The sequence below is a fragment of the Danio aesculapii genome, chromosome 9, assembly GCF_903798145.1.
Source record: "Danio aesculapii chromosome 9, fDanAes4.1, whole genome shotgun sequence".
NCBI classification, from domain to species: domain Eukaryota; kingdom Metazoa; phylum Chordata; class Actinopteri; order Cypriniformes; family Danionidae; genus Danio; species Danio aesculapii.
The window spans coordinates 8,388,978-8,408,713 of NC_079443.1; the positions used below are offsets into that span (position 1 = coordinate 8,388,978).

At 37.1% G+C, this 19,736-nt stretch overlaps 1 protein-coding gene across 1 annotated transcript in view; it reads left to right on the top strand.

The window, feature by feature from the left end:
- The window catches only part of fam117bb (family with sequence similarity 117 member Bb), a 91,376-nt gene that overhangs the window by 15,785 nt on the left and 55,855 nt on the right, over positions 1-19,736 (top strand). The window contains exon 2 of the mRNA XM_056464730.1: positions 6,031-6,200. Within this exon, the coding sequence (XP_056320705.1) occupies positions 6,031-6,200 (170 nt within the window). The remainder of the gene's footprint in view (positions 1-6,030; positions 6,201-19,736) is intronic.

A 19,736-nucleotide genomic window follows, 5' to 3' on the forward strand; every position in this document is an offset into this window, starting at 1 on the left:
TAAATGAGCATTTTCTATCAGGCTCCTCTGATTAGGTTGATTAGTGGAATTTTATATGTAATGATGAGGTTATTAGCTAGAAAATAAAATAACTTTTTTTTTTTTCAAAAATGTCACTTTAGACAATTCTCTGGTTTTTAACAAGGTAGATTTTCTTTTGCATCAAAACCAGCTAAATCCACTTGTGCTTTTATTGCAAAAACCTCTAAATCCACCTATTGAGACAAGACAGTGTAATTAGCTGAAAAATCACTAAAGATGCTATCAGAAATTATTTTACTAAATATAAAACACATTAAACAAACCACCTAAAATTAAAAAAATATATAAATCTGTCAAGTAAGTGGTGGTTTGTTTCACTGTGGTAACCTCTGATAAACCAGAGACTAAGCAGAAGGAAAATGAATGAATGAAATCTGTCAAGTGCATTAATCAATAACATTAAAATTGACATTAATTAAATCTTAACGATCTGTTGATTTGAAGGAAAAATGTTTGTTGAACATGTACTACCTGGCTAGGCATTCATTAGCTAGTTTTTTTGGCAGAAGTGGAGTTTAGCGGCTTTTGCATCTGGACTCTTTATATACAGTATGTGTTGTATAAAATGTAAGGGATTTTAGTTTGATTTTTAAAGAAATACATACTTTGTTGGCATTAATAGGCTAGTGGTTAGTCTGTCAACACAAGTTCAATTTCCGTTTCTTTCTGTTTCCCACACTTTGTAAAAATCTCAAAAGTCTACAGTCACCACTGTCCTATCTCACTAAATGTTCATTCATTCATTTTACTTTGGCTTAGTCCCTTTATTAATCACGGGTCGCCACAGCGTAATGAACCACCCAAAGGTAATGCACTGGCCGAGAATCAAATCTGGGTCAACTGCTTGAAAGGCAGCTATGCTCACCACTATAAATTAAATGTGAACAGTTATCATTAAAAAAGAAGAAATATTCTGCAAGTATGTATTAAAACATTAATAAATAATTCAAAATCTAGTAAAGAGTCTATCCTGAAAAAAAAGCATAATATGTCACGATAGTATTGTATTACTGTATTTAATGCAAGTTTGATGTACTTAAGAGACTTCTACAAGATTGTTTTTGTTAAAAATATCATGATCAAAAATCATGCTGACCCTTAATTTTTGAATGGTAGTAGCTACTGTACAAATATATACAAATTATAACGTGTTTAAAGCAAGTTTTATATTTAATCATTGTTTAGGACTATTTATGAAATCAGATATCCAGCTTTTATGTTTTAATTTCTGCAAACGGTATGAAACGTTCAGTTTCTTGCACAGTCCAATTGTTTTGAATAGTTCATTAGACCTCATTGTTAGGACAGGTATAGTTTTTGTGATTTAGATACATGCATCTTGGTGCATTTAAACAAAACAGATTTATTAAACAGATATATTTATTAAAATAATATTTTAATCTTCAAACATATTTGAGATATTGAAAGATAATGTAATTTAATTCAAGCAAAATATTGTAAAAATTTTACTATATGATAAAAATTTGGGTGTACTAGTTTTTGGACCGTTATCGTAATTTATTTTGTTAGATTAGATCCAGATTTGCCTTCAGTAGTGACTAAACTAATGTATATGCACAAATATAATGTTGTATAGCTTCCTATTAAAAATATGAATTTAAAAGGTAGATTTGTGAGGGGTGTACTGATATATGGTGAGCACTACATATATATATATATATATATATATATATATATGTATATATATATATATATATATGTACTATATAATCCTGTTGCACTGTAGAAGCTCTGTCACGAAAACAAATTCCTCATATGTGTGAACATACCTGGCAATAAAGCTCTTTCTGATTCTAATTCTGATATATATATATATATATATATACACACACACACACACACACACACACACACACACACACACACAGTATATGTAAATTTATGCACATACAATGTTTGGACTGCTAATTAAGCTATGTAGACAATTCCCTTCTTTTTCTTCCTCGTATGAATCCCCCACAAATCCTTAAAGGCTCCTATTGTTTAGATCCTCTCCCGTGTTGTTTAATGTGTAGTACACATGCACAAGTCAGGCAAGCTCTGCATTTGGAAATGTGACACAAGATCCCTCTTCTGCTTTTTGCAAGAATTGAGATTTCTGTCTATCTGTTATATCTAAATATAACAGAAGATCCACCCAACATTAAAAAGCAGTAGTTGTTAGTGTTCACAGCTGAGGACAACTACATTGCAGGTGCATTGGCTGATTTATTTATTATAAACATAATTAGTACATTTGAACTTGATTCTAAGTCAGAAAGTAATGACAGATGGTGTTAAAAAATCACTTAATTGTGAAACATACAGAATCCAGAACATGATTTCAAAAAAGAATTTTTATAAGATTTTCACAAATAGGAGCCTTTACATTTTACATTTACTTTAGCAGACACTTTTATCTAAAGTGAAGGTGAGGATAAAACAAGCAATTCAAATCATCAGAAAGTGCAGTATATACATGTTATGACAAGTCTAAGTATTTTATTTTATTAATTTTTTTTCCTTCAAGCATATGAAAAGAAATGGTGTCTTTCAGGTGGTTTGTCAAGCCCACTTACCCGTTTGGAGCACACACAAAATTGCATTATGTTTTTCAAGAAGTATCTAAGATGGTTTCTGGTGCATGTGAAAAAGAAAAAGAGTCCTACAGGTGGTTTGTCAAGCCCACTCACCTGACACTTTTTAAAGCCAAGCTTAAGACCCACTCGTTCAAAATGGCTTTTAATGCATAGTAGCCGTCTAGCCCTTATAGATCGCTGGAGTGTATACTATCACTTGAACTACAAATCTGCCACTGAACTGCACTACATTTCCCATCAGACACCACACACACACACCAGTTCCGGATCACCCATTATTGACCATACACAGCTGAGGCTTATATGGACTAATGACCTGGACTATATGTACACCTCTGATTCTCACACACATTGTTGAGTCCTGTTCTTGTTTACCTGTAACTTTACCAAGAGTTCTCCTTGTTTAGTTTAGTAGTGGACAAAGTGAGGCTTTATGAAACACTGAAACAGTTGAAGCAAGTGTGTCGAAGCTTCAAAACATTTTGAAACCCGTCTCAGCAGTGACCCCTAGTGGTAATTTTTTATGTATTACTCTGGAGCAGCTTCAGCAAAGAAACAGTTCAGCAAATTGAGGTATTAAACCCCACGTTGTAGAGTTAAAATTTTGAGTGATTTAGTGAAGCGGTGAGAGTTTCTGACTAGCATGCAGAGATAATAGGTTCAAATCCACGGTGAAGCAGCTATAGACATTAGTTTTTAAATGCTCTGTTCTTGTAACGTGTTTTGTTTTAACATTGATCCAACATCGGAATGAACAATTTGTGAATAAATGTGTCTTGTTTTGGTCTTAAAAAAGTAACATTATTAAAATACGTCAAGTCATAAACCACGGTCCACTAGGCTACATAAGATAGAGATTTTTTCTGACCCTGTCAATCTAACGCAGATTCGCCAGGTCTCAAAACACTTCTGAAATGACCAATGTTTTAAATCGCTTTAGTCACGTGACCTGGTGTTTGGAATCACCTTAGTTACATAACCTTTGTGTTTCGGCTCATGCTTCAGTGCAGTGTTTTGAAAACACCTGCCCTTCAGGATCTCGACACCACATCGAAATTTCACATCAGCCATCCTTAGTTAGTCTTTCCATGTTTGATCCCTGTCTTGTTTCCTTGTTTATGTTGTTTGCCACCTGTATCGACCACTTTGCCTGTGACCTCGACTATGCTGCTGGATTACCCTTATGCTCCTGGTACCTGTTGGCCATCGCCTGCCTGACAATTCTTAAAACTGCATATTGGATTCTCGCTTAATTGTCACGCCGACTCACCCTTTGGTTACAGTAACACTGACACTTTTCTCTGTTTTAATGTTTTGCTGTATTTTATGGATATTTCTTGTATTGTTTTTGCATTTTTTGTTTTATAGTTGTGTTGTATAGTTTGTTTTTACTGGTGTAAAGCACTTAGGTCAACCTTGGTTGTAGTAAGGTGCTACTGTATATAAATAAGGTTGATTTGATTGATGGATGGATGAAACTGCATTAAAGTCCGAAGGTATTTTGCCAGAAACATGGAGTGTTGAAAGTGAAAGTGTCGGTGCATATGGAGAAGAGAGAGTGTGTCCTACAGGTGGTTTGTCAAGGCCAGTCACCTGTGTGGAGCACACTCAGAAGTTGCATAATGTTTTGGGACATGATTAATTTAGTACCATTTTAACATTCATTTTATGCCATCAAACAAGTAGCAATTGTACTGACTTTTTATCAATACATTTCCAAACGTAAAAAAAAGTAGATCTTTTTGAGGATTGCTGTTCTGGTCTTGATCTGGTTTAGGGGGTTTTGACTCTAACACTAGTTGTTTGTTGCTGAAATGTGCGTTCACTTTCCCAGTAGACTATATCACAGGCAAACAAAGTTAATGGTTCCCCTCTGACTAGCTCCACTGGATACAACACACAGGGAAAAGCTGATGTCACCTACTGTATGTGGCAACAGAGAATGGGACTTTCTTAAAAACGGTTCTGAAAGACACTCACACTGAACTTCCTGTGTAAAACCCCTTACAAATATAACCTCTTCAGTGCTACACACTTGTACAATATGTGAGTTCTGTGTATTTATCAGTAGTGTAGATTAACATGAAAGAGAATTCTTTAAAGGGCACCTATGATGCAAAACTAACTTTTGAAAGATGTTTGGACAGAACTGTGTAAAGGTATAGTTTGCCCACTCTCATTCTGGAGTGACAAAAACCCAACAAGTCTCTTTTTTTAAATTTCCAGACGTTAAAATAGGATCCAAATCCCAGTGATTTTGAGGCTGACTACAACGTGACGTAAGAGTGTGGTTTTCCCTGCCCACTGAGTTGATTGGCAGGCACATATTGACATGTCTCTGTAGTAATGTGTATATAAACACGTCAACTTACTTGGTGTTTTTGACTAATGAGCTGGATTTCATCCTTATCCGTGTCTGTCTCTGTCACTGACTGCTGTTTATCTGATGTAACGCAGGAGAAAATGGAAAGAAGGAAGTGGGAACGGTTGGCAGAAAGAGCCAGCTCATTTGCAATTAAAGGCACAGGCTACACAAACAGCTACACTTTGCTTTGACTTCAAAATAGGCATATTCTGCAAAATCTGATGGATAATTTGAGTTGAAACTTTACAGACACATTCTGGAGACACCAAAGGCTTATCTTACATCTTGTAAAAGTGGTAAATAGGAGCTCTTTAAGGGGATATTTCACCCAGAACTAAAAATGTACGTATTTACTCACCCTCAAGTGGCTCCAAACCTTTAGGAATTCCTTTCTACCGTTGAACTCAAAAGAAGATGTTTTGAAGAAAGATGTAAACCGGTAACTACTGACTTTCATAGTAGAAAAGAGAAGTACTATGGAATGATTACAGTTTTCGTAAAGATTTGATACAAGTCAAAGGAGTGTGAATGATGACCGAATTTTCATTTTTTGGGTTTATAAAAGACTGGCAAGAAAAGGAAAGAAAGCCATTGATTGTGTGCTGGAAAGATCAGACAAGAGAACAGTGAAGGGGCAATTATTTGCAGATACACACCAAATGTAGGTCAAGACACTCGGGCTTGCTTCCTCCACGCCGCTCGAGCAGTTAATCAGCTTTAGTTTTTATTAAAAGAGCCACTGGACACCAGACTAATTCTGTCTCAATCTGCTGGGTTTTAGCATTCATCGCCACCAGCCCGGCGGACGTTTACACTCAAGCTGGTGTAATTGCGCAAACACAGCCGGACGGGCTCTAAGCGCACTGATGATGTGATGTGTTCATAACACGCAGCTTCTAACGTATGTTGTTCTTGTTTCCCTCCCATCTGTTTTATTCTCGCTCATCCATCTTTCAATCAACCCCCCCTCCCCATCCTTCCTTCCCCTCTTTATCTCCTCTGCCTTTTCTGGCTGTCTCGCAGACAAGCATAGACTTCCTGTGGCAGGGTCTTGGTGCACCACCAGCAGTAACGGTAGCATTCGTCGCACCTCCTCTTTGGATGCACTCACGGCCCCTTACCTGTCTGGACACTGGCCCCGGGATGCCAGCCACGCCCCCTGTGCCCCATGCATGCGAGACAAATCCACTCAGGTGAGCCGCTTCCCTTGCACACAAGATGTTATTGCTCTGTTTAACAAGAAGTTACCCAATATCTGACACACACACACACCTCCTGTCAATCAGCCATTGACATCTCTTCGAAAACTTTCCACCTAATACATACTTGCATAGACGCGTGTTGTGCAAACCAGCTGCATGAATCACCTGAGAAAGACTTGCTTTGTGCAAACACAAACCCATGAAAACACCACACACATGTCTTTTGAATAGCACAGTCAAGTTCAAGCAGTCTAAGCATTAAATCTGATTCCCTTTGCACCTTTAACTGTCTTGGAACTTAAAATTCAAAAATTAAAGTTTATTTGGTTTATTTAGTATTAATAGGTTAGTCTTAAGGTTATCTGTAAACTAGCATGCTTCAAAACAGGGACAACATTCTTATTTAGAAGATATAACCACTGGGTTTTTCACTTTAGGCAAAATTAATCTACAATACTTCTGTTTCTCATCAAATGTTCTGAACAATCCATCTCATTTACTCTTTCCTTGTTATGATCTCTTACCGTCTGGTAGAAGATAAAGAACCTTCCTCTCGGAACAGAACAGACTTAGGCCCAATCCCAATTCTATTTTTAATTCTATATTTGTACCCCTTTCCCCTTCCCCTTCCCCTTCCCCTTGGTCCTTAAAACCAAGTGTGAAGGGGAAGGGCTTCAACAAACAATTGGGACAGCACTACAGCACCTGCAGACGTCATCAGATGTCATCGCGATCTCTTGCTTCATATGAGATCAGACGATCACAACTGCTGTAGTTATTCCAGTTGTGTTATTTTTTGGTATTTATCTTCAGGAAATCCTCTTTAGGCATATATTATGTTATCTTAACGATCTAATGTGGCAATAAGATCGTAACTATACTGTTCATTTACACAGTGATCATATTCATCAATGTAAACACATTAAAACAACATTAACAATATAGCAGACACTGTAAAAAGCCCATTCCCAGCCACTAGACTTTTCTGACAGGGTATTCATATGTGAGAATGTTGTAGAACTGCTACACAGGAGTTGTTATTATGGATTATAGATCGCGAAATTTTGTGTTTTTTACTTTAGCGTTTTTTTTTAAGAATGACTGTAAAACACGAATGCCGTTATGAATATACTAAAACATATTCTTGTTTGTTTAAAAAAATCGTAATAATGACAAAAAATACTAATTTGTGGATCTCCCTACTTCCGGGTGCAGCTATGCTGCCTTTGTGGCTGGTGTATTCTGGGAAATTTTCTTACCCCTTGGTTTCGAGTGTGGTCCTGAAAAATCTCAGTTCAAAGGGCTATCTACCCCTTCCCCTTAGCCCTATGCCTTCAAGCTAAAGAGAATTGGGACACCCCTACCTCCTCACGGGAACACGCAAAACAAGGGGTAGGGGTAAGGGCTAAGGGGTAGAATTGGGATTGGGCCTTAAGAACTCCTATCCCAGTGTCAATCAGACTGTTGAACACTGATCGATAGTGGCCATATGGTTGTCTTCACCTATGTAATTTTTTTGCATGTTTTTTTTTAGAATTTTTATTGTGTCAAAACTTGCTGAAGTGCTCTGTGAGTTCACAGAAAGTTTCCCCTTTAGGCACAATAAAGTATTCAAACAAACAAACAATCAAATGCTCTTTGGTATTATATATGCCCTGCCCACTTCAAGATGCTATGGTTGATGTTGAATTTGGCCATTTATTCACATCTCAAAGAATGTTCAAACCGAGGGTTCGGCTAAGTAAAGTTTATTTATAAACTAATTTTGAGAGGAGCACATGCTTACGATTGACCATGACTAGTTCCGCATTAGTTAACGTATGATCCACCAATCGGATGATTCTTAACTCACCATAAATAACCAGAGTTTTTTTACCTCAGTTGTCTTCACCTTGAAGAATCCCCCCCTTCCACCCCCTACTCCTCCTCCCTTTTCCTTGAAGGGGCGGCACGGCGGCCCAGTGGTTAGCACTGTTGCCTCACAGCAAGAACATCACTGGTCAAGTCCTTACCAGGCCAGTTGGCATTTGTGCGGAGTTTACATGTTCTCCCTGTGCTCGCGTGGATCCTCCCACAGTCCAAAGACATGCTATTGACCATGAATTGACCAAACCAAATTGGCACCATATATGAGCTCTCAATCAGCATTATATCTCAATAGCAATCTCTAATTAGCTATTATCCATAAATAAGTAGGGGAGTTCTCGAGGCCTACCTGTACCTGAGCTTAAACTCCCCTCTCGCCCTGCAAACGGGAGGAAGCCCCGGGCTCAAGGATCTTATGAGTTCAGGACTCTCTCCTGGAACAGCATGCCAAACATTCTTTATAATCAATCATCAGCTAAGTGTGAACTCTTGAAGCACTTGCACTTGTCAAACTGTGTTAATCTGATCTCATTATTAGTTGTTTTGAAACATGCTTTATGTCCCACCCTGTCTTGTTTCAGTTGAGATTGTCAAACGATGAATAAAAATGCACATTTCATAACACTTTATGGCACCTGTAAAGACTATTTCACTCAAAAATGAACATTTATTCAGCATTTACTCACAATCGAGTGGTTCTAAATTTTCTGTTAAACACAAAACGAGATATTCTGAAGAATGTTGGAAAAAGCAGCCATTGATTTCCATAGTAGGAACAAAAATACAGTGGAAGTCAGTGGCTGTTTTCCCCAACGTTCTTCATTTTCCTTTGTGTTCAGTAGAAGAAAGACACTCAAACAGGTTTGGAACAAACAGAGGATGAGTGAATGATGGCAGAATTAACAATTTGGGGTGAACTATCCCTTTATCTTAGTTCTGCATTAACAGTTACTTTTATTTGTCGTGATACATTAAACTGATCCGGACTAACAGTGAAGATGTTTAGACTGTTATAGAAGTTTTTGTGATTCCCAGCTCCCTGGGACAGAACCATTTAGGGCCTTGGATGACAGATACAGTATGTTCTAGGCAATTGTTTTGAGAGAGAACAACAAGATATATTTCTAGTTTCAACAGTATTTCTTCTTTAGAAATTCCTCTTTAAAAGATCTATAAAACATTTCGGCTGTATGCAGAGTGACCCACATTTGGTTTTTGAGCACGGATCAGATGAACAATCTGTTGAACATAGGTTGCGATACAATATTACAACCTTGGTGGACATCAATTACATCTTTCAAATTCATTTTCAAGACACCAGTCATTTAAGTGCCACATGTCTGTTTCAAAAAATATGCAGTATTTCACAGTTGTAACTTACTGGGAGTCAACATTATATCACTTTTACTCACCCTCATGTCTTTTCAAGCCTACAGTATTTGACTTTCTTTCATCTGGAAAAAAAAACTTTAAAACAAAGCCTCAGTGTTCTTTGGTCTCTATAATAAAGTCAATAGGGGGTCGATGTTGTTGGCCAAAGTGAACTTCCATTGTATGGACAAAATAAGCTCTTGAAATGATCGTCTTTCATGTTTTACAGAATAAATAAAGTCTGGCAGGTTTGGAAAAACATGAGGATAAGCAAATGATGGCTGTATTTACATATTGGGGTGAACGGTCCCTTCGAGGCGAGATAAATTTAGCACAATCCTGGTCAAGTAAACAATTACAATCTTGTATTAAGCTTGATTTATTGTGCGCCAACAGAATAATGGCATAATCAAAATAAATACAAACTTTATTAACGGATGTGTGCAAAATAAACACCTCTCAAAACAAACCGTCACTCTTTTTACCTCTACTCTGGTTAATGAGTAGGCCACAAAGATGTGTTCTCACATGCACACTCTTGCCTTTGCTTATCAGCAGCTATTAACATCTATTACTGTGGGATTTTAATGCTGTTTAAACACAGGCGTTAATTTAGCAATGCCTGGAATATTTGACTATACAAAATAAGAGAAGCGTTGTGTGAAAGTTATTATGCATGAAATAAAGATAGGCTGTTGAGAGAGAGAGAGAGAGAAAAGGAGGAAGCCTCTCCCTGGTTTGTTGAGAGATGAGAGGAAACTGCGGCATATTTCTGGTGAAGGCAGATCGTCCACCATCAAGCTACATTCTTTCCTGGAGCTGCCTGTTTTTTCCAACCTATTTTTTCTTACAGAAGCACCACAGAGCCAGTCCATATCTGAACAATAACAAAATGTTATTAACGACATACGGTTTACAGGGACACTCCATAGGCATCATGTATTTTATACAGTGAAAACCACTTATTATATGTGGCCTTACACCACCCCCAAATTTTTAATTTCAATTCAGTTCATCTTTATTTCTATAGCGCTTTTACAATGTAGATTGTGTCAAAGCAGCTTAACATGGAAGTTCTTGTAAATTGAAACTGCGTCAGTCCAGTTTTCAGAGTTGAAGTTCAGTTTAGTTTAGTTCAGTGGTTTAAATTTCACTGCTGAAAGTCCAAACACTAAGAGTGAATCAATCAAGAATCAATGAGGAATTTCAAAAGACCTTATTAAGTATGATTTGTAGCCATTTTGAATTACAGGGACTCAAGGTGTGTCCCTGTAAACCAGCTTAATAGAGTACAACTAAGTCATACCCATGTTATTATACAACATTGTGTCCCTGTAAACCACATAAACCTATACACACACACACACACGCACACACACACACACACACACACACACACACACACACACACACACACACACACACAGACCGATCTGTTTCAAACTTTTAAGAAGATCTAGATTTAGCAATGCAACATTAAGAGGATTATAATGTTATTACTGGTGTAATAACAGAAACGAATGATCAGGACTACCAAACTGTCATTGAAACTAAAAACCCATCTTTTCCGAGAACCCCTGTGAACAAAACCAAGACCCCCTCTTCTCTCTCCCACCTCACCACGTGACAACCCCAAATCATTATTATTTCTGAGTGTGCCTCACACAAGTGAGTGGGCTTGACAAACCATCTGTAAAAAACACACTCTTTCAACACTTTAACCCTGGGTGTCCTCTGGGTCTCAAAAAATCTTAAAATGTCTTAAACCTTAAAAAAACTAAATGTTAGGCCTTAAAAATGTTTAAATTCACTGAAATATTGTGTTGTAGGACTTAAATCAAATTTAAACAGGTCTTAATTTGTCCAAGTAAAGCTACTCAGTTGGGCCGACAACCATTCAATCACCAACAATACATCTTAATAAAACCTTTTTTTTTATATTTAAGTTTTTTTTTGCAGGAAGATACAATTCACAACAGCTATTAGACATTTTTACAGCAAATTCCACAATTTAAAATCCCTAATCAGGAAAAAAATCCTAAAAACAATTACACGATTCCTCATGATAATACCAGGCCATTAGGAACAATCTTAACTCTGCATACAGTAAGTCTTAAAATTCATTCTTAATGGTCTTAAAAGGGTCTTAAAAAGTCTTAAATTTCACTTGATGAAACCTGCAGAAAGCCTGTAACCCGACACTTGCACCAGTCTTTGCACCAGGCACATTTTTGCAATCACTGTATATAAAAAACAACAGCAACAATTCCACCTTCTTACTCTAGCACTAGATTTTAGAGCACAAACATTTGCTTTGTATAATTAGCACTTCTGTGTATAGCTGTGTATCATCTTGTTAAATAGCTGAATTGCCTTCTATCTTGTAAGTTGCTTTGGACAAATATGTCTGCTAAATGACCCAGTTCCTTTAACCTAAATATACAAAAGAAAATCTTAGAAAATAAAACTAAATCTTTATTGTATTTGATGCCAAAATGTACAGTAACTACCAAAATGTAACAACAAAGAAGGGTGCATGCTCCTTACATATTGAACTAAGGGTGTACTCACACTAGGCTATCCAAACCGTGCTCTGTAGCATTTGACTCCAATTTCCTGGTTCGTTTGACAAGTGTGAGTGCTCCGTTTGGTTGGGGAGACCTGGTAGGAAGAGTAGGAAGAGTTGGTAGGAAGAGTTGGTCTGGGCGTGATACCCTTGTAGTGTGAGTTCAATTTGCACCTGGGCATGAGATGTGACATCACATTGTTTCATATGGATTCATTAATCATTTAAACTTTTCAATGAACGCGATCCAAACCCCTCGATGCACGTCAGCTGCCACCTTTAGCAAACCTCCTAATATGTGCAGCAGCATGATGGTTTTATGAAAATATATTAGCGGCAAAAGTGGTGGATCTATTTAGTACTAGATTTGACTGTGTGTAACTGCATCCCAAACGACATAAAAATAATACAAAACAACAAAACTAAAGCAATCAACATTGTATGGAGCGAGACTGCTTCTCTTCCTAACTGAACAGTCGCACCATCAATGACATACAGTGTGCTCAGGCTTGGAAGGTAAAAATTCAGTGCAGTGCGAGGGGGAGAGGGGAGGGGGGTACAATCATGCTCGGGCACAGTTCAAGGCAACCGTGCTAAGTGTGAGTACACCCTAAGGGGCCGGTCACACCGAACACGCTTTTTGTGTTGCGTTTTTTGGATGATTTTCTAACGTCCGTGAGCATTTTGCTCGCTGCTTATGCTTAAAGTTGAAAAACTCTGAGTGAAAAAGCTTGTTATGTCAGTCGCGTCTTTTTCATTCTCCAATCAAATGAAAGCAGAGGCGGGGCTTCCGTTGAGGTGCCTGCTGTGTTTGTGTTGTCTAGACAAAAACTGAGACTTTCAAAGATGGAAGAGAGGCTTGTTTTTTTTTTTTTGTTTTTTTGAAGGAGAGAGAGACTTGGAGTTGCTGTTTTGAATTATCCGTAGTTATCTGACTTCACAAATCTTGAATATCACAATATTATTAAATATTAAAATTATACCAATATCAACAGCAACACTCTCGCACAATACACAGCTGATTCAGTCATTGCCTAGCGACATAAAAAAGAGCACCGCGCTTCTTTTTTATTCTTGTCAACAAAAAAGGCAGTGTGGTGGGCCTCACGTTTTTAGAACGTACATGCGCTTTCGGTGTGATCAGCCCCTAACCAAGCATTTCTACAAGGAAAAATGTATTTTTATCAACCTTACTTATTAACCTGTTCACTTTTTTCACTTAAAGCAGCAAATTCACATCAAAACAAGTTTTATACACGATAGATTTACACAACGAAAAAATAGAAATATAAACATATTCACTTAAACAGAGTGAAAACCATAACACACACGTTGCCCGCCGAAAGACATTTTAAAGCTATGAGAAGGTGATCAAGTTTACACGCCGATGTTTGATTAACTTTTTTCCACTTTAAGGAATCTTTTTGGAATAAAAATTTCTATGAATGTTAAAATGTGCCTGAGAAGAGTCTTTAACTTTAAGAATGCACATAATTGAAAATACATACACAGTTGAAGTTAGAATTATTAGCCCCCCTTTGATTTTTTTTCTTTTTTAAAATATTTTCCAAACGATGTTCAACAGAGCAAGGAAATTTTCACAGTATGTCTGATAATATTTTTTCTTCTGGATAAAGTATTATTTGTTTTATTTCAGCTAGAATAAAAGCAGTTTTAAATTTTTTAAATACCATTTTAAGGTCAAAATTATTAGCCCCTTTAGGCGAAATATTTTTCGATAGTCTGCAGAACAAACCACTGTTATACAATAACTTGCCTAATTACCCTAACCTGCCTAGTTAACCTAATTAACCTAGTTAAGCTTTTAAATGTCACTTTAAGCTGTATAGAAGTGTCTTCAAAAATATCTAGTCAAATATTATGTACTGTCATCATGGCAAAGATAAAATAAATCAGTTATTAGAAATGAGTTATTAAAACTATTATGTTTAGAAATGTGTTGAAAAAAATCTTATCTCCATTAAAAATAAACTGGGGGAAAAAATAAACAAAAAAAGGGGCTAATAATTTAGGGGGGCTAACAGTTCTGACTTCAACTGTATATTTGAAGCTGTTGAGTCTTGTATTTATTTGAGTTTTACATCTGCTATCATGAGTGAGCAGGAAGTGATATCAGAGGCATGGTTTTCATTTAGATTGCTCAAATCCAGTCATCCCAGAATCATTAGCAAGAGCATGACAGATTATACGTCCTGGTTCTCTGGGGTTTTTTCTTACACTTTCTCATCAAAGTTTTTTAGCATGTGTGTGTGTGTGTATGTAGAGTGTGTGTTTTCCTCTGGAGATCCCAGATCTCCACCCAGCTCTTTTTGTCAGCAGTGTGTCTGTCTCACAATGAGCGCAAAGGGAACTTGCCGAGTTGGAGGCGAGTGTGGAATTTGGACGACATTTGCAGAGCTCGCTCTTTTTTCCCTGGACCATCACGCCAAAATAACCAGATCTTGGATCTGTACGCCGGTGTCAGTTGCCAGGGAGCTGAGCTCACACCTAGTGACCAAACAACAACAAGGAATGAAGGCCTTTGCTGCTCTCCCTGCCTCCTGTGTGCAGCAGAGAAATATGCAGCCACACACACACACACACAAATGCGCTCTGTGTGAATCTGTATACACCAGCTGTAACAGATTTATGGCACGTAAAGGATCAGCAGAGTGTGAGACTGCGTTCTGTGAGGTAGCGGTTTTGTGCTTCTATGGAGTGTGCTTCACACACGCGTTCAAGCTGCTGGATCTAATGCTGTAGGTTATGTTTCATGCTTCGTCAGACGTCCTGAGAAAGTCATGGAGACGAGTTGCACATAAGCCCTCTGCCACGGCACATCATAATTACAATAATAAAGAAACCTGATCAGACACGCACACTAAGCTGTGCTCAGAACTGTTCTCAAGAAGCCAGACTTGAAAACTTCCTCATTTAAGATAAATGCGTGCTGAAATTACATCAGCTCACACCCTGGGGAGAAGGTTGATGGAATGAAATTTCTGAAACACTTTTTTTAAAAATGGGGAATGGTTTTTTACTGCATAGAAACTTTTCTCATGGTTATGGACTGGCCCTCTGGGTTCTTGATGGTAAAAAAACAAACTACATTCGTCTTTGAAGTATACAAGATGAAATTTGTCGATGTTGAGGTATTTGTGTGGAAATACATTGTCATACCAGTTTTAGTAGTGCTTGCAAGGGCAAGTATGAGCTCCACTATTATTGTTGCTCATTGGAAGAGGAAAATTTTGAACAAACTCTTTGGCATGGCATCATTTGTGATTGATATCTTAAATAATGTGACTTAGGGATAGGATTTATTCGAAAAAATATCAATACCGCCTCCAAACTCAAGAGATTTCTTTTGTTATATCCACTTGTTAAGTTCTGAGATATGAAATACGGTCTGCTGCTACTCGTTTGAATGGAGAAAATACTCGTTTATGACCACTTTTTGGTCATAACACACATTAAAGTGAATTTTATATAAAATCATGGTGTACACAATAGTCTCTGGACTTTAACAATTTGGATATTTTAACAATTTATCAAAAATAAATCATTTTCTGGCCATTGGACATTAGACATGGATATATATATATATATATATATATATATATATATATATATGTTGCGATTGTGATTACATCTAAAGTATTACAACGCTTTGTAAACGTTTATTATTACCATTTGTTGAGTCTCTCCATACAGTTTGATAGAGCGCTTGGAACCGGAAGCCACTTCGCATGACATCACACTTAACAAGTGGATAGTAAATACAAATTTGGGGCAGAAAATGTTCCATTGGCAAATGTTGAGATTGTTTCCATTACTTTTTGGAATATAAAAACATTTTAACACCTGAAGTATGCTGTGACTCGTATTACAAAATTAATGGTATATAAAATGCAAACACCTTTAAGCAAGGAAAACATGCATAAAATGTTCACGTTCTAATTTCTGCTAAACTTATGCTTTTGTGTAGTGAATTTCCCATTCCTACAAGCAAATAGTTTCAATATCACCTTAAATACATTTATTTAGGCTAGATGTATATAATAAATGTTGTGAATGCCACTATAATAACTGTTTGTTTTTTACTTTGTCATCATTTCTTTCTGTTTTCAGCTAAATTTAGATGATTTTCTTTGGAATGAGTGAAATCTAAATGCATATACTGTATATAATATTCTCATTGTTTATGATAAACTAATAAAAATCTAAATAAATAAGTAAAAATGTATTGTAAATTGATAAATTATATATACAGTGGGGGGAAAAGTATTCAACACATCATGTTTTTTTTTTCTGGGAATGATATGGAATTAAACCAGAATTTGGTAAAAACCCAAACAATGCAAACATAAAAATAAAACAAAACGAATTAAAAAATAAAAGAATTGTTAAGTTTAATAACAACAGAATGACACAAGGAGAAAGTACTACTGAACTACTGAAAATGATTTTATGCTTTATATAAAAGTTTTTTTGGTAATGGCAGCTCTCATATGGAGAATGAAGTCACGTGAGTTTTTTCACAGACTTCAACAGAGTGTAAAAATCTTGATGGTTCTGTGTGTCTCATCTATCAAATCTGATCTTTAATTTGTATTTTCTATTGGATTCAAGTCAGGTGATTGGCTGGGCCATTCTACAGCTTGATTTTCTTTCTCTGAAAGCATTTGAGAGTTTCTTTGGCTATGTTTTGGATCATTAGCTATGTTTCCATCCACCTATTTTTATGTGCATTTTGCATGTGTGCAAAAAAAATGGTTGATGGAAACGCCAAAATGGGTATAAATTTTGAAAATGCACATAAAATCCTACTCTGCACATAACTGAGTAGGATAAACTTTTTATTCGACAAGGAAAGATGCGCATAAACTACGATGGAAACACTTTTACCACACAAATTTCAGTATGCGCATTAAAAAAGGTCATACGATTTTGTGATAAGAGATCACGTGATGATGAAAATGTGTGTGAATGGGCAAACCAGCAGTCTGAGCACACTGTAAAACATCTGAAATGTTGTTTTGGTCATTCTTTTTGATGACCTCTAGAAACAAGAGCGTTTGTGCTCCGCATCTGATACCTTCAAACGCCACCGCGCGTTCACTGCGTGTCAGGATTGCCTTCTGAGGCGCAAGTCATCTATTAGGTGAAGAAAAAAATCAACGCAGCTTCTACTACTGCAGCAAATTCAGTTTTTACGGTTGATATTTGGCGCCAGTTAATCAGGAAGTGACGATTTTGTTCGCTTTGACTCGTCGGATGGAAACGCTGCTTTATTCGCAGGTCATTTATGCGATAATCCAGTTTTGCGCATAAAGTTCATTCGGATTTTTGGGTAGAAACATAGCTAGAGTGAAATGTTCCCCCTGGTTTCGTCTTCATCATCCTGACAATGTAGAGGTTGAACTGAAGCAGCTAATATTAATTTACACTGACAAAGGGCAGAGAGTTGCTTAATAACTCCTGAAAGATTTTAGTTGCTGTCTGGGCTTTTCACCCCTTTCTAGACCTTCCATTCTTCATGTGTTTAATACTTTTTTCCTCTGTGTCATTTCATTTTATTACACATAACTTCATTTATAAACTAATTAGATTTGTTTTCTTTGCACACATGGATTTCTGTGGTTGCTATGAACACCTGGTGAAAGTTTCAAGTCAACAACACCTTTAGAAATATGTTTTCTGAAAAATGGCGATGTGTTGAATATTTATTTCCCCCGCTGTATATATAATTCTGTCTTTAAACACTGTGAAAACTTGATTATAATAATATTTAGAGGCAACATAAATTAAATCAATCTAGCACTGCCTGAAATATACTATACTAGGGGTGCTCAAACTAATTTTTGGAGGGCCGACGTCCTGCAAAGTTTAGTTCCAATCCCAATCAGACACACCTGGGCTCAGCTCTTACAGATCAAGCTCTTACTAGGCTTTCTAGAAACATCCTTGCAGGTGTGTTGAGGCAAGTTGGAGCTAAAATCTGCAGAACACCAACCCTCCAGGACTGAGTTTGGGCACCCCTTTACTATACCATGCCTTAAATATATATTATACAAAAAGAATATATAACGTATCATTTATAATTTCAAAACTAAACAGAAGTATTATGATAACATTTATTTTTATTATAAAAAGTTGCTTACAAATTATGAAAAGGAATGAGCATGTTACTATTGTCCTTTTTAAATGTGTACATATTTGATCGCTCTGCAGTGTCTGGCTGATTTTACTTTTTGGCCAGGTTAAAAGAAGTTCAGATTTCAGAATGTCCTTTTCAATTGTTCCGCACTGTGCCCTACTTTTTTTAAAACTCAAGAACAGGTTCTGTATGAATGGCCTCTCATTGAATAGATAGACAATTACATATTTATCTTTCAAGACGGCAAAATGAACCCCATCACCTCATTTAATGCAGTAATTTGTGAAGTTCAATAGAGACATGTTGTTGAGCTGCCACACAGAACACCCTAGCAACATGCCAACAATTCCATTGCAACACCAAGACAAGTCACATCAATAGGTTTTGCATGGACAAACACCGCTCACATTTCCTTTAGTCATGTCTTTAAAAAAGGCATGCTTTCATTTGAACCACCTACAACTGGACCTAGATTTGGGTTGATATGTGTGGAATGCGTGTGCCATCAGAGAGCTCTCAGTTTATGGAGATAAATGTGTGCACGTGCATTCCTTTCCCAGCATGTAGAAAGACGCTCACCTACATTAAGCAATCACACTGATTTTCTGACGTGACAAGTCCTTTTTTAGGCCAGAAAAATATGCTGTGGGATACATCTGCGCTGTCGCCAGGGGGATTTCCATTAGTAAGCTTTACAACACCGCTTACCTGCGAAAGAAAAGTGTTAACCTTTAACAAGCGCAGTACATTTGTAACCGTGTGCACATTCGGCCCACAAACCTCAGCGGCCCTGCCAGCTTTGTTACTTTTTAACAAGAAAGTTCTTTTTGTCATGATAATCCCCTTCTGCACTGACAGGCTAAAAATCTGAACTATTTTCCAACAGTGGTGTTCAGTGTTCTGAAAGCCTGTGGTAAGGTTTGGCTCTGCCTCAGTAACAGGCCTTGTGTTCTCCAGTGCTGGCGAAAGAGAGACAGGTGAATGCCGAATAACAGCCCGTCCGAGGGGAATTCACGACTTGTATTCCCTTCTGTGTGGCGCTTATAAGGTTACAGAAAAGCTTAGCTGGCAGATTATTCAGACAGTGCTCAGCTCTCAACTGAGGACCTGAAACTGCCTTCTGTCAGGGTTTTAGTGTACCGTTCCCAACCCCTCCAGCCCCACTATCAACAGAGAAATATGCTTAAATGTCAACAGTTCTTTTATCAGTTTTTGCTAGGTGTGTGTCAGTCATTTCTACTGGTGTAGTGTGTCATAGTGCACAACAACCAAAGTCATGTCTGTAGCTTATGTTTAATGTTTTCGTCCATTGTTCCATGATGAGTTCAGTCATGTGGGTGACACTAGCCAATAGGAGCATGTAATCACTTCTGTAAACAACTTGTACTGAAATTACAATCAAAACTAGCAAAGCAGTATCAGACAATTACATTCATAATGTATGTGGATTCTTGATGACAGTAAAATAAATTATAAATCCAACACAGGCTCATTGTGAAAACATGCCCCTGTATACATTTCTGGAAAGCGTGAGTTATGTAACCAGAGTTACGTATGGCTGTAT